General features: G+C 44.1%; 1 protein-coding gene across 1 annotated transcript in view; it reads left to right on the top strand.

Annotated features, from left to right (window-relative positions):
• Positions 1-22,968, top strand: part of LOC132591642 (zinc finger protein 585A-like) — a 32,856-nt gene extending 9,888 nt beyond the window's left edge. The window contains exons 4-7 of the mRNA XM_060271008.1: positions 652-2,488; positions 8,329-8,479; positions 19,080-19,206; positions 20,544-22,968. Coding sequence (XP_060126991.1) covers positions 652-2,488; positions 8,329-8,479; positions 19,080-19,206; positions 20,544-21,787 — 3,359 coding nt within the window. The 3' untranslated portion in view covers positions 21,788-22,968. The remainder of the gene's footprint in view (positions 1-651; positions 2,489-8,328; positions 8,480-19,079; positions 19,207-20,543) is intronic.
• The last annotated feature ends 2,871 nt before the right edge of the window (positions 22,969-25,839 follow it).

The raw sequence follows: 25,839 nt of genomic DNA, 5'->3' as shown, positions 1-25,839 counted from the left end.
TTAAGGGCTGCAAAAGATGAATAAAGAAAAGGACAAGAGACAGTGACGACCAGCAACTTGGATAGCTTGAAAAAAAGTATTAGACTGATGTCTGTGCTCTGCCCTCACGGTTCTAGGCAATAATGCTTCTTAATAATAGTTTCTGGAAAGCACAGGAGGGCAGAAGGCTCTTTTGCTGAAGTCTTGATTGCTGGTTTCCCCCAGTATCTGCTTGGCCGCTGTGAAAACAGGATGCTGGACTGGGTGGGCCTTTGCCCAATTCAGCAGACTCTTCTTAGGTTCTAATATATTGCAATATTTTTACAGTTACATGTGGCATAAGAACACTTCAGTTTTACTTCTTACTCATAGGAGAGACTGCTACTGGAGCCTCAGATCATTTCCTCACTTGAAAACGAAAAAGACAGAGACGTGTTTTATAAGACGGTTCCATCGTAGATCTCTGTTATAAAATGATAGTTCTTTCTTAAGTGTGAATGGAGTGATCATGGGTTTCTCTTGCCATTAAAATTTGGAACATAAAGGGGACAGTGGAGGTGTTAAAATAAGAGAAGGTGCACATGGGGATGACGTGTGTTCAGTTCCTTTGTTGTCTTTCTTGAAACTCTTAACAGGATTCTGTCCCTCCCCCCCACCCCCGCTCCCAAACAGGTGAGGAAGATGACGATCAGGATTCTAAGGAGTCATCTGTGAATTCATTGGGAAGAACAAAGAAACAGTTTAAATGCAGGGAATGTGGAATGTGCTTCAGTCGTAGTGGAACACTTCGAAGACATCAACGAACTCACACAAGGGAGAAACCATTTGAATGTATTGAATGTGGAAAGAGCTTCAGTTATAGTGGAGGCCTTAAAAGACATCAACGAACTCACACAGGGGAGAAGCCGTTTAAATGTATTAAATGTGGAAAGAGCTTCAGTTATAGTGGAGACCTTAGAATACATCAACGAACTCACACAGGAGAGAAGCCGTTTAAATGCATTAAATGTGGAAAGAGCTTCAGTTATAGTGGAGACCTTAGAATACATCAACGAATTCACACGGGGGAGAAACCGTTTAAATGTATTGAATGTGGTAAGAGCTTCAGTTATAGTGGAGGCCTTAGGATACATCAACGAACTCACACAGGGGAGAAACCGTTTAAATGTATTGAATGTGGAAAGAGCTTCGGTTGTAGTCAAGACCTTAGAAGTCATCAACGAACTCACACAGGGGAGAAGCCGTTTAAATGTATTGAATGTGGAAAGAGCTTCAGTCAAAATAGAGACCTTATAATACATCAACGAACTCACACAGGGGAGAAACCGTTTATATGTATTGAATGTGGAAAGAGCTTCAGTTGTAGTGGTGTCCTTAGGATACATCAACGAACTCACACAGGGGAGAAGCTGTTTAAATGTATTGAATGTGGAAAGAGCTTTGGTCATAGTTCAACCCTTAGAATGCACGAACGTACTCACACGGGGGAGAAACCGTTTAAATGTATTGAATGTGATAAGAGCTTCAGTTATAGTGGAGGCCTTAGGATACATCAACGAACTCACGCAGGGGAGAAACCATTTAAATGTATTGAATGTGGAAAGAGCTTCAGTCACAGGGAATACATTAGAATACACCAACGAACTCACACGGGGGAGAAACCGTATAAATGTATTGAATGTGGAAAGAGCTTTGGTCATAGTTCAACCCTTAGAATGCACGAACGAACTCACACGGGGGAGAAACCGTTTAATTGTATTGAATGTGGAAATAGATTCACTCAAAGTGGAGCCCTTAGAATACACCAACGAACTCACACGGGGGAGAAACGGTTTAATTGCATTGAATGTGGAAAGAACTTCAGTCGTAGTGGAGCCCTTAGAATACACCAACGAACTCACACGGGGGAGAAACCGTTTAATTGTATTGAATGTGGAAAGAGCTTCAGTCAATGTGGAGACCTTAGAAAACATCAACAAACTCACACGGGGGAGAAACCATTTAAATGTATTGAATGTGGAAAGAGCTTCAGTCGTTGTGATGCCCTTAGAAAACATCAACGAACTCACACGGGGGAGAAACCGTTTAAATGTATTGAATGTGGAAACAGCTTTGCTCGTAGTTCAACCCTTAGAATGCACGAACGAACTCACACAGGGGAGAAACCGTTTAATTGTATTGAATGTGGAAAGAGCTTCAGTCAAAGTGGAGACCTTAGAAAACATCAACGAACTCACACGGGGGAGAAACCATTTAAATGTATTGAATGTGGAAAGAATTTCAGTTATAGTGGGTACTTTAGAATACACCAACGAACTCACACGGGGGAGAAACCATTTAAATGTATTGAATGTGGAAAGAGCTTCAGTCGTTGTGATGCCCTTAGAAAACACCAACGAACTCACACGGGGGAGAAACTGTTTAATTGTATTGAATGTGGTAAGAGCTTCAGTCATAGTGGAGACCTTAGGAAACATCAGCTAACTCACACAGCGAGAAAGCCACAGATGTAGGGAATGAGGAAAGAGCTTCAGAGGAGTGGAGACCTTAATATTCATGAGCATATATTAATTGTATGGTTGAAGATATTGTTATGGAGAAAATAGTAAAAAATTATTTTAAAAAATATATATTCACTAGTGTCGTTCAGCCCGTTTAGAAAACGGGCGCTAGAGGATATGTGAGAGGAGCAGCGGGGCCGCGGCCTTCCCTCTCTCTCTGCGCTCGGCCGCGGGGCGCACCAGGAATGCAGGTAAACAAACTCGCTCTCCCGTCATGCCCCACAGCTGAGGCCGGCCCCCTGAGGGCGAGGAGCTCAGGACGGGCAGAGGCAAGGGAGGTGAGGCACGCTCGGCCCTGGCTGCTCCCGCTGCTGCTGTTACCGCCTCCGCCTCCTTCCTTCGCCAGAACAATGGAGGCTGGTGACGAAGGTGGCTCCGGGGGTGCCCATGGCTGTTGCGGGGCCGAAGCTGGGGTGGCGGCGGCGGGAGGGGGCGGGGATCCTCTAGGTGCCCATGGAGGCTAGAGCTGGGAGCGGCCCGCTAGAACAGCCTCCAGCGCCGCATGACAGTGTCCTGGGTGCGCGACCGAGATATTGTCTCTGCGTCCAATCCCTGTGTCCCTGGGGCACATGCGCATTAGCGTGGAAAACGGGACACACGGAATCTGGACGCAGAGACACAGGGACTTTATTATATAGGATGAGTGAATTCACACTGGTGAAAAGCCATATAAATGTGTGCTGTGTTCCACTCAAGGTTCACCCTTTACTTCACATCAAGAAACTCATAAAGGGGGAAGTAAATTTTAAATGCATGGAACCCATGTGATGTTCTGGTGCTTGTACTTAAATTTGTATACACACATATATGTATTAAATGTACAAAATAAGTTGCAAGTTGTTGCTAGATAAACAGGGGGAGAGTGAATGTGGAATGCTCAAGGTGTGTGATGAATCTGTTGAGTTTTCACCTCCCCTCTTTACTGCCAAAATATTGGGCTGCAATGGTGGGGGAACAGTAAATAACTGTCAGGGTGCTTAAAACCGCCAGGGCCTTTTCAGCACTGGCTCTGGCCTCGTGGAACGCTCTGACTCATGAGACCAGGTCCTTGCGGGATCTGATTTTTTTCCACAGGGCCTGTAAGACAGAGTTGTTCCTCCTGGCCTTTGGCTTGGAATCAGCCTGATCCCCTCCCCCTTTCCTTTTCCTTCTCTCATTGATCCCCTATTTGGGGACTTCCCTGGCTTTTTTTCTGGCACACATAGGACCAGTGTGGATAGTTGGCCTTGGTGAAGATTTGACGTTTTCTCCCCCCAAACAGTTTTTGATCTGGGCTTCTACTGAAATGAGGCTGCATTTTAAGGTGTACTTTAATCCTGTTTGTAATTTGTATTTTCATCAATTGTTTTTATACCTGATGTTAGCCGCCTTGTTGTTGTTGTTGTTGTTGTTGTTGTTGTTAAAAGGAGACTGTTGTTTCATTAGAATGGGGGGGGAGTCTTTGTGACTCACTTCACGACCTGATTCTTGAATCAGGTCTTTATCCAATCAAAAGTTACAGCATTAGACATTCTCTGATAGATACAATGTTGTTGTTGTTGTTTAGTCGCTTAGTCGTGTCCGACTCTTCGTGACCCCATGGACCATAGCACGCCAGGGACTCCTGTCTTCTACTGCCTCCCGCAGTTTGGTCAAACTCATGTTCGTAGCTTCGAGAGCACTGTCCAACCATTTCGTCCTCTGTCGTCCCCTTCTCCTAGTGCCCTCAATCTTTCCCAACATCAGGGTCTTTTCCAGGGAGTCTTCTCTTCTCATGAGGTGGCCAAAGTATTGGAGCCTCAGCTTCACGATCTGTCCTTCCAGTGAGCACTCAGGGCTGATTTCCTTCAGAATGGATAGGTTTGATCTTCTTGCAGTCCATGGGACTCTCAAGAGTCTCCTCCAGCACCATAATTCAAAAGCATCAATTCTTCGGCGATCAGCCTTCTTTTTGGTCCAGCTCTCACTTCCATACATCACTATTGGGAAAACCATCGTTTTAACTATACGGACTGTAGAATAGTGGGTAAGAAGGATGAAGACACAGCTCTCAAAACAACCAGCTCTTTATTCTAGCTCTGAGTCCAGACAGAACAGTAGCTTAGCCAACTGGCTTATATAGTAGTCAGTAACTTGCAACAGTAACAAACTTCCCCTAGCTACCCAATCCGTGAACAGCACTCTCAATCCTTCATTTGCATGTTGTGGACCTGAGTGAGAACTGCAGCCACAGTGGGCAGGGTAAGAACTGCAGCCATGGTGGCCAGAAGGAGTACTGCAGTTAATACATAACATGGACCTTTGTAGGCAAGGTGATGTCTCTGCTTTTTAAGATGCTGTCTAGGTTTGTCATTGCTTTTCTCCCAAGAAGCAGACGTCTTTTAATTTCGTGACTGCTGTCACCATCTGCAGTGATCAAGGAGCCCAAGAAAGTAAAATCTCTCACTGCCTCCATTTCTTCCCCTTCTATTTGCCAGGAAGTGATGGGACTAGTGGCCATGATCTTGGTTTTTTTTTTTATGTTGAGCTTCAGACCATGTCCTTATTTGGTAATCCTTATCAGCCTATCTCTGTGTGTCTCTGGGTAGTGGGTTTCTGAGTGTATTTACGGGATATGGGGGCTTGGCCTAGATTTATACCCGCTCCTCTGGCTTCCTTGCTTAACATTTTCACTCTCAAAATAGCTTCCCTGAGCACGTTGCCACAGCAGAACTAGACTGAATCTTGCATGTGGAATGGTTGAGGGAACTATGGAAATAGCATGAAAAAAGTAAGACTCTTAGAGAGAAGTTATCACAGCTGTAAGGCATGTGAACATTTCCCTTCCCCTGGATGGGATCTCAGAACTCAAAATGCTGTTTGGATTTGCTTATTACCCATCACCACCCCATTTGCTAGTACAGATCATAAAAGAAGAAGAAGGGGTCCTTTTTCCAGGGTTACTCAATGGTACACAGTCCTGGAACCTCTTTTCCCCAATCTGTTCAAAGTATGACACTTACTGTAACAATTTCATGGTGAGTACATGGTGAGTACTGGCACTATTTATGCTTTAAAAATGAAGCACCGAAAATAGGACACTGCAAAAGATATAGGGTGTTATGAGGGTGCAATAAGCCAGACAGAGTGATCCCTCCCTATATATGTAAACTGAGAGACTTCTGTTCAGGAGATTTCTGTATAAATAACTCCTGAGGTGGAAGTAGGGAATAAGTGAGGTTGGAGTGGAACCATGTTTGCATGAACATCAGAATGTAAAATATGCTCTCCATTTAAATATTTATTAAAATAATTATTCAGTTAACCAGAAGAGTTATTAGGCTTTTTGTTTTTTTGCTGTAAGCTACTTCATACATTGTGGGTCATGGAACCCTTGATCACCGCTCCTTAAAATACAATCTGAACCAAATGGGACTCCTAAATAAATATGAATAGGTCCAGGCTGCACAAAAACTGGTATTTGATACTTCAGCCCACACCCCAGAATAACAGATAGACACCACACTGAGATACAGTGCCTGTTATAAGGTGAAAGATAACATGTATGCAGCAAGTTTACTATGTGCTTTGTGGCGTATGTTTGGGGGCTTTTGTGCTGGTTTAGAAGAAACTTCCTCAACTACAACCCAAATTGTCTTATTTATCTACCACATATTGTCTGCCTCCTAGGTGCAAAACAAGATGGCAGCCCTAATATCTAGACTGGCCCTTTACAGGATCACATTTCATGGCTTTCCAATGAGGCTACATTGAGAAACGTTTATGGACGAGAGAGGCAGTGGTTTTAAAAAAATGTTTTTATTAAATTCTTGGGTACACTCAGAGTCTTTGTTTTCAAGTCACAGCATCCTTCAAACAAGTTAGTCTTATTCAGAATGAGACAGGACTGTTCTAGGCAATATGGGGTTGGGGGTGGGAAGAAAAGTGGGAAGAGAGAGGGAAGGAAAGGGGGGAAGATATCAACATTTCATTTCTATAGTATGTGAGTTTTTGTGTCAGCGTCAGGTAAACGGAGAGACCAGAGGGCCCAAGAGGGGGTTGCAGGATATTCGTCGAAGCAATGCCCAATCTCTCTGGTGTTTTAAGGCAACCCCCAATGGCTGTTCACACATGCGAGGGAGTCATTGCCTGTTGCACTCAACATGTGGCGACAGTGTGTGTGTGTGTGTGTGTGTGTGTGTGTGTGTGTCTAAACTCCTGGGAGGCAGAGACCCAAATCTGGACCGAGACAAGGGGATGGCAGACCTCTATCTAGGGATTGATCCAAGCTCCTTTTGCCCATTAACCAAGAAAAGTCATGTCCCCCACAAAAAAAGCTCACCTTGAGATTCTTTTTCCTTTTGCTCTCCAATTTTACAAAGGCAAACTCTTATTATGCAAAGGTGGGTTGCAGAACTTCTAAAAAAGTTTTGCTTAAACAAAATGTGGTGGTTCTCTCTTTGTGAATAAGTGAGGTTCATAGACCACATAATCATAGAGCTAGAAGGGGCCAAGAGGGTCATCTAGTAGAACACTCTGCAATGCAGGAATCTTTGGGGCTCGAACCCACAACCCCAAGAAACTCATGCTCTACCAACTGAACTATCCCAGGACTCAGATCAAATTCAGCTGGTAGGATTGCAAATGATGAATCGGGAACAAAGTTTTTGTATGAATATATAACTTCAAGTTATTATGATGCTTCCAAATGCACTGGTACAAAAAAATTTTCAAATTCAACAAGTGGTGTAATAATAATAATAATAATAATAATAATAATAATAATAATAATAATAATAATTCCCCAGCCACTTTGGGCTGCTTCCAGCAAAATATAAAATCATAATAAGACATCAAACATTAAAAACTTCCTGTTCCTGCTTCTTTGAGAGAAGCTGAAAAATTTAGGATAGATGCTCTATATATCAACTAAGTGACAGGGAACCAGGCAAAGGGCCTTCTCGGTAGTGGTGCCCAGTCTGTGAAACGCCCTCCCAGCAGATGTCAAGAAAATAAACATCTATCAGACTTTTATAAGACATCTGAAGGCAGCTCTGCATGGAGCAGCTTTTAATGTTTGATGTTTCATTGGTTTTAAAAAAATACTCTGTTGGGAGCCTCCCAAGTGGCTGGGGAAACTCAGCCAGAGGAGCGGGTATAAATGACGTGGTGGTGGTTGTATTACTACGCCTAATTGAAGCCGCTGGAGGGGAGAGATACTCTTGGACTCCAATCCTCCTTGCAGGCTTGGCCACCCTGGAGAGACAGTACTGAGATTCCTGCATTGCAGGGGGTTGGACTAGATGACTCTCAGGGTCCCCTTCCATCTCTACGATTCTAAAAGGGTGCGGGACTAGATGGGCTTGATCAAACCAGAAGGCTCTTCCTTCATGCAGACGTGTTTTGTGCATGCAGATGTGTGTGTGTGAGAAGACAGAGAGAGAGGGAAAGAGAGAGAGAGCACCTTCAGGGAGAGGCCCCTATCTTTTCTTTGCAACGAGGATGAACCAGCTGCAACACGCCCACACTTGACCCGCCTTCCCTGCCTGCTCTCTCTCCACCCCGAACCCCAATTCCATGGGTATTGCATTGCATTGCACAACCCTCCCAACGCTTGCTGTACCCCAAGGTGCTTTGCACTCACCCGATTCTTTGCAGGACAAGGGCAGTGCACGACGGCAGAGGGGGCGGATAAACTGTTCTGCTTAAGCCGCGCCCCATTTCCCAAGTCAGTATCGAGCAGCACCCCCTCTCCTCTCTTTCTCAGCTTGCACTCTCTGGCTTTAACCCTTAAGGCAACGAGCGTATGTTCCCTATACTGTACTCGAAGCGCAGGTTCCCTCCCTTATCTCCCCATTGGCTGGGTACTGCAAGGCTTTCCCCCTTACAATTATCCAGCGGAGATATCCTGCCTCCCACGCGGGGGTTCCCATTCCCGCCCCCGCTGCCCAGGGTCGCTACCACCGTCGCCAGGATTTCGGGTGAGTGCAAAGCCAGTGGCGGAGAAGGAGGGAAGGGGCTTTGCAAGGCGGTGGGGGTCCAGGATGGGAAACCTCGGGACTGGGAGAGGCGGCCTGCACAAGTTCCGGCGGGGAGAATAAGAGAATGGAGGAAAGGGAACTGTTTTTTAATGGAGGCCTTGAAAGTGGAGGGGGCATTTCCGCTGTGGAAAGAGAGAAGCTTCCTCCTGCAGGATCTGGTGCAAAGGGAGTTGCATGGAAGGAGGCGGAAAAGGGGAGAGGGTTGGGTATTGCAGACCGGGCTCGCCATAGTAATAATAGTAATAATAATAATAAATTAATGCTATTTCTACCCCGTCCATTGTCTGGGTTTCCACAGCCACTCTGGGGGGCTTCCAACAAAATAAAAAACACCAAAAAGAACATCTAAACATCGAAGTCTTCCATTTTGTAGAGGAGATGGGGACATGGATTGATAGATGGCAGAGGGAGAAAGAGGAAAAGATGGAGAGAACAAAGGCAGTGAGGTCCTGGCAGGAAGAAGGAAGGGGTGAGGCTTTCTCCAAAGCAGCTCCTTGTTTCTTGAACCCCTTTCATAAAGTAGTGGGGGCAGGGCCAGATTTAGGTTTGATGAGGCCCTAAGCTACTGAAGGTAATGGGGTCCTTTATATGTCCAGCTGTCCTTTGTCAAAAACAAATTCTCGCTGTTTTTTGTGTTGCTATATGGTCATTTAGGGACCTAATAGGTATTTAAAACTATTTGCACATAACAAAAGACATATTTTCTCAAAGTTGTTGTTGAACTAAAATATGCTTCTGCGCATCCGAGCGCCGTGGAACCCGGATGTAAATACTTCCGGGTCCGCGGTGGTCGGAAACTGAAGCGGTCGCAAACGGAGGCAGTCGCAAACTGAGGTTTGACTGCATTAATAGTGAAATAATTATTAAACTCTAACTTAAAATGATTTTGTTATTCATAACAACCTTAATAATGCAAACACATTGGCATTTGGCAATAACAAAAGTTCCTTTTAGAGAGAGAGTTTACAAACAATCATGATCTAGTCCTAGAAACTTGCTATAACTTGAAATAATAATAGGTGCAAATATACAATGCAAATTACTAATAATTATAAATAGCTTTATTAATATAAAACTTAAGTGTTATAACCCGTACAATGCAATTGTAGTTAATACAAAGCATTTTTTAATATAGTATCAATATGACCATAGTGGTCCACACTGTTCATTGGGACAGCAGACCTTGAAGATGGTATTTCTAGTAATATTTCGCATTCATAAATAATATCAATACTATACACACATGTACATCAAAAAATTATTTTACAGGGCTAATTATAGTAATGCATCTATCCAATACCCATTCAACTGTATAATTTTATCATGATTCATTGTGTACTGTGTATACAAACCGGACACAAACATGATTACAATACTTTCTTGCCTTTACTAAAGCAAAGTGACTGATGATACCATCAAATGACAAACTGCATAGCTTGTCACTTTCTGAAGTAATACAATTCATCTTGAGACATTGTTGTTCTAAATTCATTTTTTATTCTTTTCAGCTGAGAAATTTATCTTTACAAATGGCAATTTGCAATCATCATACAAAGGAACATTCTCAGAATTTCTTCTACGTTAGTGAATGCTGATTGGACATTGCTGTTGATGTTGTTGTTGTTTAGTCGCTTAGTCGTGTCCGACTCTTCATGACCCCATGGACCAGAGCACTCCAGGCACTCCTTTCTTCCACTGTCTCCCGCAGTTTGGTCAAACTCATGTTAGTAGTTTCGAGAAAACTGTCCTACCATCTCGTCCTCTGCATATAAGTTAAAGAAGCAGGGAGACAATATACAGCCTTGTTGTACTCCTTTCCCAATTTTGAACCAGTCAGTTATTCCATATCCAGTTCTAACTGTTGCTTCTTGTCCCACATAGAGATTTCTCAGGAGACAGATGAGGTGGTCAGGCACTCCCATTTCTTTAAGAACTTGCCATAGTTTGTCCTATATCTTGTGCCCATTTAATCCTTACCGATTTCACCTCCTCATCTTTAGTCTCCCATTCTAACAATAGGTTATATGTTTTCTTTAATAATTGATTATTATCTTCTATTATATATCTCTTTGGAATCTAGATATGGTATAACTAATTTGCTTTTGCTGTGCTCCACACAGTCAAAGGCTTTTTGCATAGTCAATGAAGCAGAAGTAGATGTTTTTCTGGAACTCTCTAGCTTTCTCCATAATCCAGCACATGTTTGCAATTTTTGTCTTTGTGTTTGGATCCTCTGCCCCTCTGAAATCCAGTTTGTACTTCTGTGAGTTCTCGGTCCACATACTGCTTAAGCCTGCCTTGCTAGCGTGTAAAATGAGCACAATTGTGCGGTAGTTGGAGCATTCTTTGGCACTGCCCTTCTTTGGGATTGGGATGTAGACTGATCTTCTCCAATCCTCCGGCCACTTCTGAGTTTTCCAAACTTGCTGACATTTTGAGTGTAGCACCTTAACAGCACCACCTTTTATGATTTTAAATAGTTCCACTGGAATGTCATCACTTTCACCGGCCTGGTTATTAGCAGTGCTTTCTAAGGCCCATTTGACTTCACTCTCCAGGATGTCTGGCTCAAGGTCATCTGTCACACTACTTCTATAACCTATTCTAACAATAACCTATTCTATAACCTATTCTAACAATAGGTTATATGTTTTCTTTAATAATTGATTATTATCTACTATTATATCTCTTTGGAATCTAGATATGGTATAACTAATTCCTTTCTTATCATTTTCCTTGAAGATCTCATTTCGTTGTCAATGTTGCAGCCAGTCATGAACCAAATCTTTTATTTCACCGTAATCTTAAAGTCTTAATTTCCCTTCTCTTTCTATCAATAAATATCTATATGTTGGCCATTTTTCCTCCATATTTATTCTTTTGATTGACATTGCATCTGTTGGGCCACCCACCCGGATGTTTTTTGCTGTAACAAATTTTATATTTTCCCCATGCTTTTAACAATGCTTTCCTAATTATATGATTATGAAATCCTTTATGTATCTTCCCTTTATTATACCATAAATATGCATGCCAACCAGATCTATTATTGTGTCCTTCCAAATCCAATAAATCAATACAGTATTTTCTAATTTGATTCTGCATCCAAGTGATGCAGCTTGCCTCATAATACAATTTTATATTTGGAAGAGTGAACACTCCTCTATCCTATATAAAATTAGAATTAGAATTTTAAATTTTATATTTTATTCTCGGCTTCTTCCCCCTCCAGATAAATTTATATGTTGTTTAGTCGTTTAGTCGTGTCCGACTCTTCGTGACCCCATGGACCATAGCACGCCAGGCACTCCTGTCTTGCACTGCCTCCTGCAGTTTGGTCAAACTCATGTTCGTAGCTTCGAGAACACTGTCCAACCATCTTGTCCTCTGACGTCCCCTTCTCCTAGTGCCCTCAATCTTTCCCAACATCAGGGTCTTTTCCAAAGATTCTTCTTTTCTCCTGAGGTGGCCAAAGTATTGGAGCCTCAGCTTCACGATCTGTCCTTCCAGGGAACACTCAGGGCTGATTTCCTTAAGAATGGATAGGTTTGATCTTCTTGCAGTCCATGGGACTCTCAAGAGTCTCCTCCAGCACCACAATTCAAAAGCATCAATTCTTCGGCGATCAGCCTTCTTGATGGTCCAGCTCTCACTTCCATACATCACTACTGGGAAAACCATAGCTTTAACTATACGGACCTTTGTCGGCAAGGTGATGTCTCTGCTTTTTAAGATGCTGTCTAGGTTTGTCATTGCTTTTCTCCCAAGAAGCAGGCGTCTTTTAATTTCGTGACTGCTGTCACCATCTGCAGTGATCAAGGAGCCCAAGAAGGTGAAATCTCTCACTGCCTCCATTTCTTCCCCTTCTATTTGCCAGGAGGTGATGGGACCAGTGGCCATGATCTTGGTTTTTTTGATGTTGAGCTTCAGACCATATTTTGCGCTCTCCTCTTTCACCCTCATTAAAAGGTTCTTTAATTCCTCCTCGCTTTCTGCCATCAAGGTTGTGTCATCTGCATATCTGAGGTTGTTGATATTTCTTCCGGCAATCTTAATTCCGGTTTGGGATTCATCTAGTCCAGCCTTTCGCATGATGAATTCTGCATATAAGTTAAATAAGCAGGGAGACAATATACAACCTTGTCGTACTCCTTTCCTAATTTTGAACCACTCAGTTGTTCCATATCCAGTTCTAACTGTAGCTTCTTGTCCCACATAGAGATTTCTCAGGAGACAGATGAGGTGATCAGGCACTCCCATTTCTTTAAGAACTTGCCATAGTTTGCTGTGGTCGACACAGTCAAAGGCTTTTGCATAATCAATGAAGCAGAAGTAGACGTTTTTCTGGAACTCTCTAGCTTTCTCCATAATCCAGCGCATGTTTGCTATTTGGTCTCTGGTTCCTCTGCCCTTTCGAAATCCAGCTTGCACTTCTGGGAATTTATATACAGTATATCTTTATATACAGTATATCTTTAAATTTATATACAGTATATCTTTTTGCCATTTATATACAGTATATCTTTTTGCCATTTATTGAAGGAAATTGCATCACTTATTACCGTTACTTATCGTTATCGTGATGAGTAACAAGTAACTAAAGAGTTAACTGTGTACTGTAGCACCTGACCACTGAGGAATATCATGTTACAGAATGTACCAGAAGTGTTTCTGTATGTTGCGGTTGGTTTCGTTTCTGCCTGGGAGACGGTCGCAAGATGTCTGCGCTCTCACCAGGTTGTTTGTTATTTTCTCTCTAGAATAAACTTAAGTAGTTATTAGAACACTTTGGACTCTGTGTGTTCTTAAGAGGCTTTTTATCCAACGGCTATACAAGCTTTCGCTGTGTGAGAAGAAGAACTCTGCTGTGTGTGTTTTACTGCCAGCCCGGTTCTACGGAAGCAGAGAAGCGGAGAGGAAGCGCGCCGGGCGATAATCAGAGGCTCCTAATTGAGTCATAAACAACTCAACGGAGCCCTATACCCGTCACAGGTTATGGGAGATAAGAGGTCTTGAACCTAATCAATCACCAAAGCAATAAAAGGTGATTGCAGCTGTAAAAGCCTTGGAGAAAGCCGGTGTAAAGAGCTAGCTGGGAGAAACCTGTTGTTTTGCAGTCGGCAATCAATAGATGCACTCGCTAGCAGAAAGACCCTGTACCAGAAGGCTGGGATCCGCAGTCTACCCGGAGGAGCAACGTGAGCTATTCTGAGTGAGTACACAGACACGGAGCCCGGGGGTGGACAAGATGGCGGAGCAGCTACAGGAGTCATTTGTCGTGCCGTTCCAGAGGTTGAATGGCGACAACTATGCAGAGTGGAGAGAAAGGGCCAGAATGTGGTTGCTGGGAAAGGATTTGTGGACTTGTGTGTTAAATCCTCCAACCCCTGTCGCTGATAATTCAGCAGCTGAAGCACAGAGGTTTGCAGCAGAAACCAGGAAAGACAATAAGGCTCTATGTGCCATTGCCATGAGCTGCGATGCTACACAACTGCCCTATGTGCAAAATGCTGAAAATGCCAAGCAAGCCTGGGACAGTTTGGCGGATGAGGAACTGAGACGCCAGAAAGAATCGGCTGAGAAGGGGGGCCGTGGGCGCAGAGAAGCCAGTGGGGGTGCAGTAAAAAGCACTGAGGAATCCACTGTGAGTGCGTGCGCAACAAGGCTTTGTTTTCGGTGCCAGGAGCCGGGGCACGTAGCGAGATTTTGCCCAGCTCCGGAAGCAGCCAAGGTCACTCAGCCAGGTGCCAGGCAACCCAGCGGACGTGGTCGTGGGACCAGCCAGCAGCGCCGAGGCAGAGGACGTGGGAAAACTCCAGATAAGCCTGTCAGCCGTCTTTCTGCTGCCTTAGCAACGGTTCGAAACAGAGGACAGGACAGTTTCGCTTTTATTATCGACTCAGGCAGCAGCCATCATCTTGTGCCGCCTTCAGGACAGATCCTGAACTGCAGGCCACTTGAAGATGAAAAGAGCCTGCATCTTGCTGATGGTTCTTCTGGAGCAATTAAAAGCAAGGGTGTTTTTTATATGCAATGCTTAGACACTAACCTTGATGTTTATGTTGTACCAGGCATGGAAAATGGTCTTTTAAGTGTGTCTTGCTTATTGCGTGAGGGCTTTGAAATAAGTTTTGCTAATGGTGTTTGCAAAATTGCCAGAGATGGGGCTGAGCTGGTAAGTGTTACTGTTGGGTCTGATGGTCTGTTTGTCCTAGATGGGAGGGGGCAAGCAGGTGGAAGTAACACTGGTGATGCTCAGGCTAAAAGTGCCAATACCCCAAAGGGCACAGAGGGCGCTATCCATAAGGATTGTATTCATGCTTGGCACAGAAGGTATTGTCATATGTCTTTTCCTTATGTGCAAAAAGCCCCTGATTTTGTCAAAGGTTGCAGGTTCAAGCCATGTCAAAAACACCTGCAATGCCGCGCATGTACGAAAGCGAAGACGAAGAGATGCTCTTATCCTAGGTCTGAGAGGAAGAGCACAAAGCCATTTCAGTTAGTGCATTTGGATATTTCTGGGCCTATGTCAACGTCAAGTTTAGGTGGTTCAAAATATGTTTTGTGTCTTCTGGATGATTTCAGTCATTTTTCCTGGGTCATAACACTGAAAGAGAAGGGGGAGGCTGCCAGAGTGATACAGGAGTGGGTAGCCGAGGTAGAACTACAGTTCTCCGTCACTGTCCAGTGTTTTCAGAGTGACAGGGCGGGAGAGTTTTTGAGTGCAGAACTACAAGGGTTTTTCCGTAGCAAGGGAATTAGGCACAGGAAAACCGCTCCTTTTAGTCCACAGGAGAATGGTTTAGCTGAAAGGAAATTTAGAACGCTGTCTGAACTGGTGGAGGCAACGTTGTTTGATGCAGGACTACCCCAGAAGTTTTGGGGGGAATGCTATAAATTTGTGAATTATTGTTCAAATCGCGCTTTTAATTCAGTTGTGGACAACACACCCTACTACATGTTGTATGGCAAAGTTCCGAAGGTGCACTATTTCAGAACTTTTGGGTGTGAGGCTTGGGTTTTGATTCCAAAGCAGAAGCGCAGAAAGGGAGGATCAAGATCCAGAAAAATGATCTTCTGTGGTTACGAACCAAACTCAAAGGCTTGGAGGTTTGTACCAGCAGAGGGGGACCAAACCCGCGTTCACATTAGCAGGAGTGCTACGTTCTGTGAACAAGAGGGCTGGAGACGCATTCATGCTAACCCCGAAGTTCTTCTTGACTGGTCTTCAGGTTTTGACCAGGAAGAGGAAACTCAGGTAGCTGATGCTGGAGTTCCAGGTGCTGCAGGACCAGATCCAGGTCAGGCAGCTGGTCCAAGTGGTGTAGCTCCTAGGGAAGTGAAGCAAGTAGTCAGAAGCGCACCGACTTCACCCCAGGTCAAGCCTGGGAAGTACAGCAAACGTGGTAGGTCACCCACTTCACCCAAAGCAAGCCCAGAGGGGGCTGTAAAGCGTAGTAGGTCTCTTGACAGTGCTGCTAGTCCGAGAGAGCCACAGTCAGAGACAAGCAGTTCGGATTTAGAGGGGGAAGATGTGGGACCAAGGCGTTCAAAACGCACCACGAAAGGTAAACCACCTGAAAGGTTTACAGCTGTCAGTGTATGGGCGAACCTAGCAGTGTGTGAGCCTGAAAGCTTTGAAGAGGTGCAACAGTTGTCAGTAGAGGAAGCTGGTAAGTGGAAAGTTGCAATGGAGAAAGAGTTGAACTCCATGCAATCTCTTGGTGTGTATAGCCTAACACAGTTGCCAGAAGGCAAGAAAGCAGTCAGTTGTAGGTGGGTCTACAGGCTGAAACCCACAGTGACTGGAGAGCCTCAGTACAAGGCTAGATTAGTGGCTAGAGGTTTTACTCAGAAGAAAGGAATCCACTACACAGATGTCTTTAGTCCGACTTCGAGAGCGGAATCTTTCAGGATGCTTTTAGCGACTGCAGCGCAGAGAGGCCTAGTGGTCAACCATTTTGATGTGGACACCGCTTATTTGAACTCTGACCTCCAGGAGGAGTTGTACATGTTGCCTCCTCCAGGGTTTGAGAGTGACGTGCCAGGTCAGGTGTGGAAGCTGCACAAGTCGATCTACGGTCTGAAGCAATCCGCTAAAAATTGGAATTCATGTCTTGATTCTGTTTTGAAGAGCCTAGGTTTCAGGAAGAGTCTAGCTGACAGTTGTCTGTATCTCAGAGGTGAAGGAGAACAGCAAGAACTGTTGCTTGTCTATGTTGATGACTTGATCTGCTTAGCAAAGAGCCAGATGCAAGTGCAGAAGTTTGCAAAAGAGCTAGGCAAGAGGTTCAAACTCAAGAATCTAGGTGCAGTGAATGTTTATCTAGGTGTGCAGATAGACAGAACTGAGGATGGAAGTTTCTTGCTCAGTCAGAAAGGCAAGATTGAACATTTGCTTGAGAAGTTCAGAATGTCTGATTGTAAAGGGGTCAGAACACCCATGGAGACAAACTTTGTGAAAGAGTCACAAGTGAAGGACAAAGTAGCGTTTGAGAGTCCTGAAGTGTTTCAGTCAGCGCTAGGGAGTCTGTTGTATTTGTCACAATGGAGCAGACCAGATATTGCTTTTGCAGTCAATTTGCTCAGTAGGGAAGCATCGAAACCTAGCGTGCATGCTTGGAATGGCATTAAGAGAGTGCTTAGGTATTTGCAGGAGACCAAAGAGTATTGTTTGGAGATGTCAGCGCAAGGTGAGCCACAACTCACTTGTTTTGCAGATGCTGATTGGGCCAATCAGGAGGACAGGAAGTCAGTGACTGGTTTGGTAGTCAAGTTTGGAAATGCCCTGATTGGTTGGCGGTCGCGCAGGCAAAGCCTAATAGCAATGTCTTCCACGGAAGCCGAATTCTGTGCGTTGTCTGCGACATGCACTGAATTGGAGTACTACAGATGTTTGGTCCAGGAAATCTGGGGTGATTGTAGCCAGCCCATCACTGTTTGGGGCGACAATCAACCATCTTTGAGACTGGCGGAGTCTGGACAGTTCAAAGCCAGAACCAAACATTTAGACATCCGCTTCCGAAACGTATGTCAGAGCATACAGGTAGGCTTGGTGAAGTTGAGGTATTGTCCAAGCCAAAAGAACCTAGCAGATGGGTTCATAAAACCCTTGAGTTTCCAACGGCATGGGGAATTCTGTGAAGGGTTGGTTTGGGGGTAAGTTTGGATACCCGCTATCCCCAGTGTTCAGGTGAGAGGGGGTGTGATGAGTAACAAGTAACTAAAGAGTTAACTGTGTACTGTAGCACCTGACCACTGAGGAATATCATGTTACAGAATGTACCAGAAGTGTTTCTGTATGTTGCGGTTGGTTTCGTTTCTGCCTGGGAGACGGTCGCAAGATGTCTGCGCTCTCACCAGGTTGTTTGTTATTTTCTCTCTAGAATAAACTTAAGTAGTTATTAGAACACTTTGGACTCTGTGTGTTCTTAAGAGGCTTTTTATCCAACGGCTATACAAGCTTTCGCTGTGTGAGAAGAAGAACTCTGCTGTGTGTGTTTTACTGCCAGCCCGGTTCTACGGAAGCAGAGAAGCGGAGAGGAAGTGCGCCGGGCGATAATCAGAGGCTCCTAATTGAGTCATAAACAACTCAATGGAGCCCTATACCCGTCACATACTTATCGTTATCCAGGTGCGGTGAGGGGTTAGCCTAAAGGGCCTGGTCCTGAGTATGAACAAAAGAGTTTCTGGACATTTACCATATACAGTTTTGACACAGTACAAGACAATGGAGCAGATATAGTTATCCGGGTGCGGTGAGTGGATTATAGAGGATGAATAGGGTGTTGAAAGGGAGAGGGTTTTTCCTGATTGTGTATGATGTTGTCGTGTTTAGATACAAAAGATGATTTCCCCGGTGGTTGTCGCCTGACAGGATTTTGGGCGGGTGCAGGAGCTGAACATTTGCATGTACATTTGCCATTCTCTCAACTTCTCTAGCTTTATTTGTTCACTAATAAAATCCCTTTTGCTGTATCAGATGGATCTGTGAGCTCTTATGTAGACAAATTGGGGTGGCCAGTGGGTGGGTATACAGAGAAGTTTACAAAGGAAACAGCAACACATACTTGGGATACAGAGGTTACCGTAAAAAAGTGGAATGAAAGGAAGGTGGAATGAGCAAAGGGTGTTTGCAGGGCAGGAGGAGGAGAGCTGGTGAATAGAGGAGGAGGCAGCGAGGGCAGAGGAGGAGTGGGTGGATCTACAACCTCTCCCAGGGGGTCCAGACTCCAGATGCAAGCAAGGTGCTTTCTTCTACATTCAAGGGCCACCCATGTATTCAGAGCAGTCCTTTTAAGATTAAGTCTAAAGTTCCATGGGATCTACTTTCAGGCCACTACTGTGCATATCATGCCAGCCTTAGGAAGGGAGGTGGGACAGGCAGATGGGAGGAATTGCCAAAGGTGTTTGAAAATGGGTGGGGGCTCTTGGGAAGGTGGGGCCCAATAGGGTCTTCTACAGGGGCATCAGAATGTCTTGGGCAGGAGAATCCCTGCAGAGGTTTCTAATACTCCCTTGGCTTTTTCCTTCCTCCCAGGAAGCTGAACCTGCAAACCTGGTCAGGATGGAAGGAGGAAGATGGACGGTTGACCTGGTCAGGCTGTCTCCCGCATCCCTCCCCACAACCTCTGAGCATCCCCTCCCAGGACCATTGGAGAAAATTGGTGAGTTCCAAGGGAGAGGAGATGGGGACAGGGATGGATGGATGGTGGAGGGAGAAAGAGGAAAAGATGGAGAGGGGAACAAAGTCAGTGAGAACAAAGGAAGTGATGAGGCCTTTTTCCAAAGCACCTTTCTTTTTTTATTTAATCCCTTTCATAAAGTAGTCTGGGCAGATTTTCCTCCTCCAGACTTTTAAATCTCTGGTGTTTTTTCCATTGCAGGATTAATTTATGATAATGATGCTGCACACCAATCCAAAAAAATGGGTGAAGGGGGCTATGGAAATTCTTCCTGTCATTTTTTAATTCATATATTTTAATAGTTTCGGTTACTTTTATTTTTTATGAACAGGGTCAGAGTGATACACTCCACCAGCATAAATGCACAGTAAATGCATGCACCACCCCAGTTTACTGGGCTTAAGGGACAAAGGACCCGTTACCATGATACACAATTCCTGGGGAAGGAGGCTCTACACATTGGATTGGGCCAGAATTATATGTGAAGTGTGTAAACCTGCCAAACTTACAGTGTGTGAAAGTGGGTGAGTGGGATAAAAATCATAGTGCCCCTGTAATTCTGCCCATCCATAAGCTTACATGGAGATACTGTGGAAAACCTTGGTGCAGATTTCAAATTGAGTGCACAAAGCCAACAAAGAGACTCGCAGTGTCAGAAGACTCCACTTTGTCAGACTGCAGCCCACAAAAGCTTAGGACATAATACATTTATGAGCTTTTAAGGGCTACAAAAGATGAGTAAAGAAAAGGACAAGAGACAGTGACGACCAGCAGCTTCTTAATAATAGTTTCTGGAAAGCACAGGAGGGCAGAGGGCTCTTGTGCTGAAATCTTGCTTGCTGGTTTCCAACAGGCATCTCCTTGGCCACTGTGAGAGCAGGATGCTGGACTAGATGGGCCTTTGCCCAATCCAGCAGGCTCTTCTTAGGTTCTAATAATATTCTACTGTAATGTTTTTACACTTACATGTGGCATGATAACAGTTAATTTTTACTTCTTACTCATAGAGGAGACTGCAATTGGAGCCTGAGATCATTTCCTAAATTGAAAAAAAGAGAGACGAAAAAGACAGAGACGTGTTTTATAAGACGGTTCCATCGTAGATCTCTGTTATAAAATGATTGTTCTTCCTTAAGTGTGAATGGAGTGATCATGGGTTTCTCTTGTCATTAAAATTTGGAACATGGAGAGGACAGTGGAGAATGGAGAGGGTGTTAAAATAAGAGAAGGTGCACATGGGGATGACGTGTGTTCAGTTCCTTTCTTGTCTTTCTTGAAAGCCTTAACACGATTCTCTCCCCCCCACCACTCCCAAACAGGTGAGGAGGAGGATGATCAGGATTCTGCGGAGTCATCTGTGAATTCATTGGGAAGAACAAAGAAACAGTTTAAATGCAGGGAATGTGGAATGTGCTACAGTCGTAGTGGAACACTTCGAAGACATCAACGAACTCACACAGGGGAGAAACCATTTAAATGTATTGAATGTGGAAAGAGCTTCAGTCAAAGTGGATCCCTTAGAATACACCAACGAACTCACACGGGGGAGAAACCGTTTAAATGTATTGAATGTGGAAAGAGCTTCAGTCAAAGTGGAGACCTTAGAATACATCAACGAACTCACACAGGGGAGAAACCATTTAAATGTATTGAATGTGGAAAGAGCTTCAGTAGTATTGGCGAGTTTAGAAAACACCAACGAACTCACACGGGGGAGAAACCATTTAAATGTATTGAATGTGGAAAGAGCTTCAGTAGTAGTGAAAACCTTAGAATACATCAACGAACTCACACGGGGGAGAATCCATTTATATGTATTCAATGTGGAAAGAGCTTCAGTTATCATGGAGCCCTTAGAATGCATCAACGAACTCACACAGGGGAGAAACCATTTAAATGTATTCAATGTGGAAAGAACTTCAGTCAAAGTGGAAACCTTAGAAAACATCAACGAACTCACACGGGGGAGAAACCGTTTAATTGCATTCAATGTGGAGAGAGCTTCAGTCGAAGTGGAAGCCTTAGAATACACCAACGAACTCACACAGGGGAGAAACCATTTAAATGTATTGAATGTGGAAAGAGCTACAGTCAAAGTGGAACATTTAGAAGACATCAACGAACTCACGCAGAGGTGAAACCATTTTACTGCATTGAATGTGGAAAGAGCTTTAGTCGCCATGATGCCCTTAGAATACATGAAAAAACTCACATGGGGGAAAACCATTTGAATGTATTGAATGTGGAAAGAGCTTCACTTGTAGTATATACCTTAGAATACACCAACGCACTCACACGGGAGAAACCATTTAAATGTATTGAATGTGGAAAGAGCTTCAATCAAAGTGGAGACCTTAGAATACACCAACGAACTCACACGGGGGAGAAACCATTTAAATGTATTGAATGTGGAAAGAGCTTCCGTAGTAGTTCAAACCTTAGAATACACCAACGAACTCACTCGGGGGAGAAACCATTTAAATGTATTGAATGTGGAAAGAGCTTCAGTCGTAGTGGATCCCTTACAAAACATCAACGAACTCACACAGGAGAAACCATTTAAATGCATTGAATGTGGAGAGAGCAGTCAAAGTGGATACCTTAGAATACACCAATGATCTCACACAGGGAGAAAGCCACAGATGTAGGGAATGTGGAAAGAACTTCAGAGGGATTGGAGACCTTAATATTCATGCGCATATGTTAATTGTATTGTTGAAAATATTGTTATGGAGAAAATAATAAAGAATTATTCACAAATATATATATTTGTGAGTGAATTCACACAGGTGAAAAGCCATATAAATGTATGCAGTGTTCCACTCAGGGTTCACAAATCAAGAAACTCATAAAGGGGGAAGTAAATTTTAAATGCATGGATCCCGTGTGATGTTCTGGTGCTTGTATTTAAATTTGCATACACACATATATGTATTAAAGTAAATAAGGTCACATATACTAAATGTACAAAATAAGTTGCAAGTTGTTGCTAGATAAACAGGGGGAGAGTGAATCTGGAATGCTCAAGGTGTGTGATGAATCTGTTGAGTTTTGACCTCCGCTCTTCACTGCCAAAATGATGGGCTACAATGGTGGGGGAACAGTAAACAATTGTCAGGGTGCTTAAAACTGCCAGGGCCAGGGCCTTTTCAACACTGGCTCCGGCCTGGTGGAACGCTCTGTCTCATGAGACCAGGGCCCCGCGGGATCTGATTTCTTTCCGCAGGGTCTGTAAGACAGAGTTGTTCCTCCTGGCTTTGGGCTTGGAATCAGCCTGATCACCTCCCCCTCTTTCCTTTTCCTTCTGTCATGGATCCCCTTTTTGGGGACTTCCCTGGCTTTTTTCTGGCCCACATAGGACCAGTCTGGATAGTTGGCCTTGGTGAAGATTTGACGTTTTCTTTTTCTTTTTAAAATATATTAATTGATTTTTGCAACAAAACATAGAAAAAACAGAACACAAAAAAATACATACACAACACAACAAAATATCAACATTACAACAAAAACAACAATATTTCCAATCAATCTTATATCACGTATCTTTGTCGACTTCCTCCATTCCCTCCTAACTGTGTTTCTTTATATCCCTTCCTTAGTACTTTCCATGTCTTGATTCCAATATTTTTAATAATTATCTAAATTGATTAATACTCTTAATACCTTATCAATACAATAAATTTCTTATACTTATCTCAAAATATAATTCTATTCTAATTAAATCTTAAAAATTCAATACCATAATACAGTGTTTCCCAACCTTTTTTGGGCCAAGGCACACTTGTTACATGAAAAAAACCACGCGGCACACCTGGAAGAAAGTTCCCCTCTGCCGCTCATTCCGGCGCCCCTAGAAGCAGCGGCTGTGGCTCCAGCGCGCTCGTCTCTGCTAGCCTGAAAGGGAGAGGGGCTTCGGAGGATCCACCACTTACGGAGCTTCCGGACGAATGTCGGAGGAGGCGACGAGGCAGCGGAGCGCGCTGCCATCGCCGCCACCGCCCCACATTCAACCACCGCGCCGCAAGCGAGCGCGAACTTGCGAAAGGTGGGGTTGGGGAACAGAGCGGCGCCGGGCCATCTCGCGAGAGCAAGCGGCGAGAACAGTTGCCCGAAAGGAGCCCCTGGGAACTGTAGTCCTTTCTCTGGCTCCCTTTCCCTCAACGGCGTGCGGGGGTGGCGGAAGTGGAGCTTTCTCTCGTCAGCCAGGTTTGCGCTCTCGCCCGGGAAACAAGCCACACGTCACAGCACACCAGCCACCGTTTCGCGGCACAGTAGTGTGCCGTGGAACAGCGGTTGAGAAACGCTGCCATAATAACACTTAACTAAATCTTAATACATAATATACTTATCTAACTCTCTTCTACAACCTCCTTTTACTTCCAAATATTTTGCCAGATACTGCTAATCTTACAATTCTTCTCTAAATAAACTTTAAATTTCTTCAAATCTTCTTCCACTGATTCTTCCCCCTGGTCCCGGAGTCTCCCAGTCAGCTCGGACAGTTCCATGAATTTCTATTGCTTCATCTGCCAGTTGTCCACTGTCCATCTTCGGTTTTCCAATTCCTTGCTAGTACAATTCTAGCTGCTGTTGTAATACCTTTCTTGGGTATCGTAGAATCATAGAATCATAGAGTTGGAAGAGACCACAAGGGCCATCCAGTCCAACCCCCTGCCGAGCAGGAAACACCATCAAAGCATTCTTGACATATGCCTGTCAAGCCTCTGCTTAAAGACCTCCAAAGAAGGAGACTCCACCACACTCCTTGGTAGCAAATTCCACTGCCGAACAACTCTTACTGTTAGGAAGTTATTCCTAATGTTTAGGTGGAATCTTCTTTCTTGTAGTTTGAATCCATTGTTCCGTGTCCGCTTCTCTGGAGCAGCAGAAAACAACCTTTCTCCCTCCTCTATATGACATCCTTTTATGTATTTGAACATGGCTATCATATCACCCCTTAACCTTCTCTTCTCCAGAGGAGAGCAAATAAACTCGATAAACAATAAACTCCAGAAGAGCATGATCACTCCCACCTAATGATCCTGCCACTTCTACCCCATTAACCAGGTCATCACTATTGGTTAGGACCAGATCTAAAATGGCTGATCCTCTTGTTGCTTCTCCCACTTTCTGGACAATGAAATTGTCTGCAAGGCCAGTGAGGAATCTGTTTGACCTTATGCTCTTGGCTGAGTTTGACATCCAACAAATATCAGGATAGTTGAAATCCCCCATTACTACTATCTCACCTCCTTTTGAATGCCTGGTCATCTGTTCCAGGAAGGCATCATCTGTGTCCTCAGTTTGGCTTGGGGGTCTATAGTAAACTCCCACAATGAGATCACTGTTATTTTTCTCTCCCTTAATTTTGACCCAGATACTCTCAACTTGGCTTTGAAGTTTTAAATCCTGGATCTCTTCACAGGTATACACATCCCTGACGTATAACGCTACTCCTCCTCCTCTCCTGTTTGGTCTGTTTCTCTGAAATAGATTGTATCCCTCTATTTCTACATTCCAATCATGAGACTCATCCCACCAGGTTTCAGTAATGCCTATTATGTCATATTTAGTTTGCTGTACCAAGAGCTCAAGTTCATCTTGTTTATTTCCCATGCTCTGTGCATTAGTATACAGACATTGAATACCATTTATCATTCCCCCATGTCTCTTATTTAAGGATATTTTCCTCCCACCACTAGGTCTGTGTGCTTTTTGCTCCATTTGGTCCTTGACATTTGGATGATCATCTTCAGAACTTGATAGACTCCTACCTTCAGGACCACTGTCTCCCTCCCCCACATAAATCAGTTTAAAGCCCTCCTGATGAGGTTTTTGAGTTTCATGGCAAAAATATTCCTCCCAACTTTTGTGAGGTGCAGCCCATCACTTTCCAGAAGTCCATCTTCAAGAAACTGCAGACCGTGATCTAAGAATCCAAACCGTTCCTGTTTGCACCATTTGCGAAGCCAGTTGTTCACTTCCCCTATTTTTCCCTCTCTCCCTGGGCCATGGTTACAGGTAGGTAGCCGTGTTGGTCTGGGTCGAAGTAAAATAAAAAAATTCCTTCAGTAGCACCTTAAAGACCAACTAAGTTTTTATTTTGGTATGAGCTTTCGTGTCCATGCACACTTCTTCAGATACACTGAAATAGGAGTCCCCAGGCGCTTATGTAGAGAAGGGGTGGGGAGGGGGTGGGGTATCACTCAGAAGGGTGGTGGAAGTGGGTGATTGACTGACTGATAGTAGGAGAACACTTCAATCTCCCAGGACATTCTATACAAGATCTCAAAGTAGCTGTCTTACTACAAAAGAATTTCAGAAATAGACTGGAAAGAGAAGTTGCTGAATTACAACTTATCACCAAGCTCAAAACCATGGAGGGACCTGGTTTGAACAGAGACACTGGATTCTTATCTCATTATACATGATAAAGCAATCTTCAGCCATCTCATTGTCTCAACCCTTGCTTTTTCATGCAAAACCATTTGCAGTCGTTTTCGGTCATCAACATCTATCAGTCAGTCAATCACCCACTTCCACCACCCTTCTGAATGATACCCCACCCCCTCCCCACCCCTTCTCTACATAAGCGCCTGGGGACTCCTATTTCAG

Source organism: Zootoca vivipara, chromosome 2 (genome assembly GCF_963506605.1).
Source record: "Zootoca vivipara chromosome 2, rZooViv1.1, whole genome shotgun sequence".
NCBI lineage: Eukaryota > Metazoa > Chordata > Lepidosauria > Squamata > Lacertidae > Zootoca > Zootoca vivipara.
The sequence above is the reverse complement of the archived record's forward strand: the minus strand, read 5'-3'. Positions and strand labels throughout refer to the sequence as shown.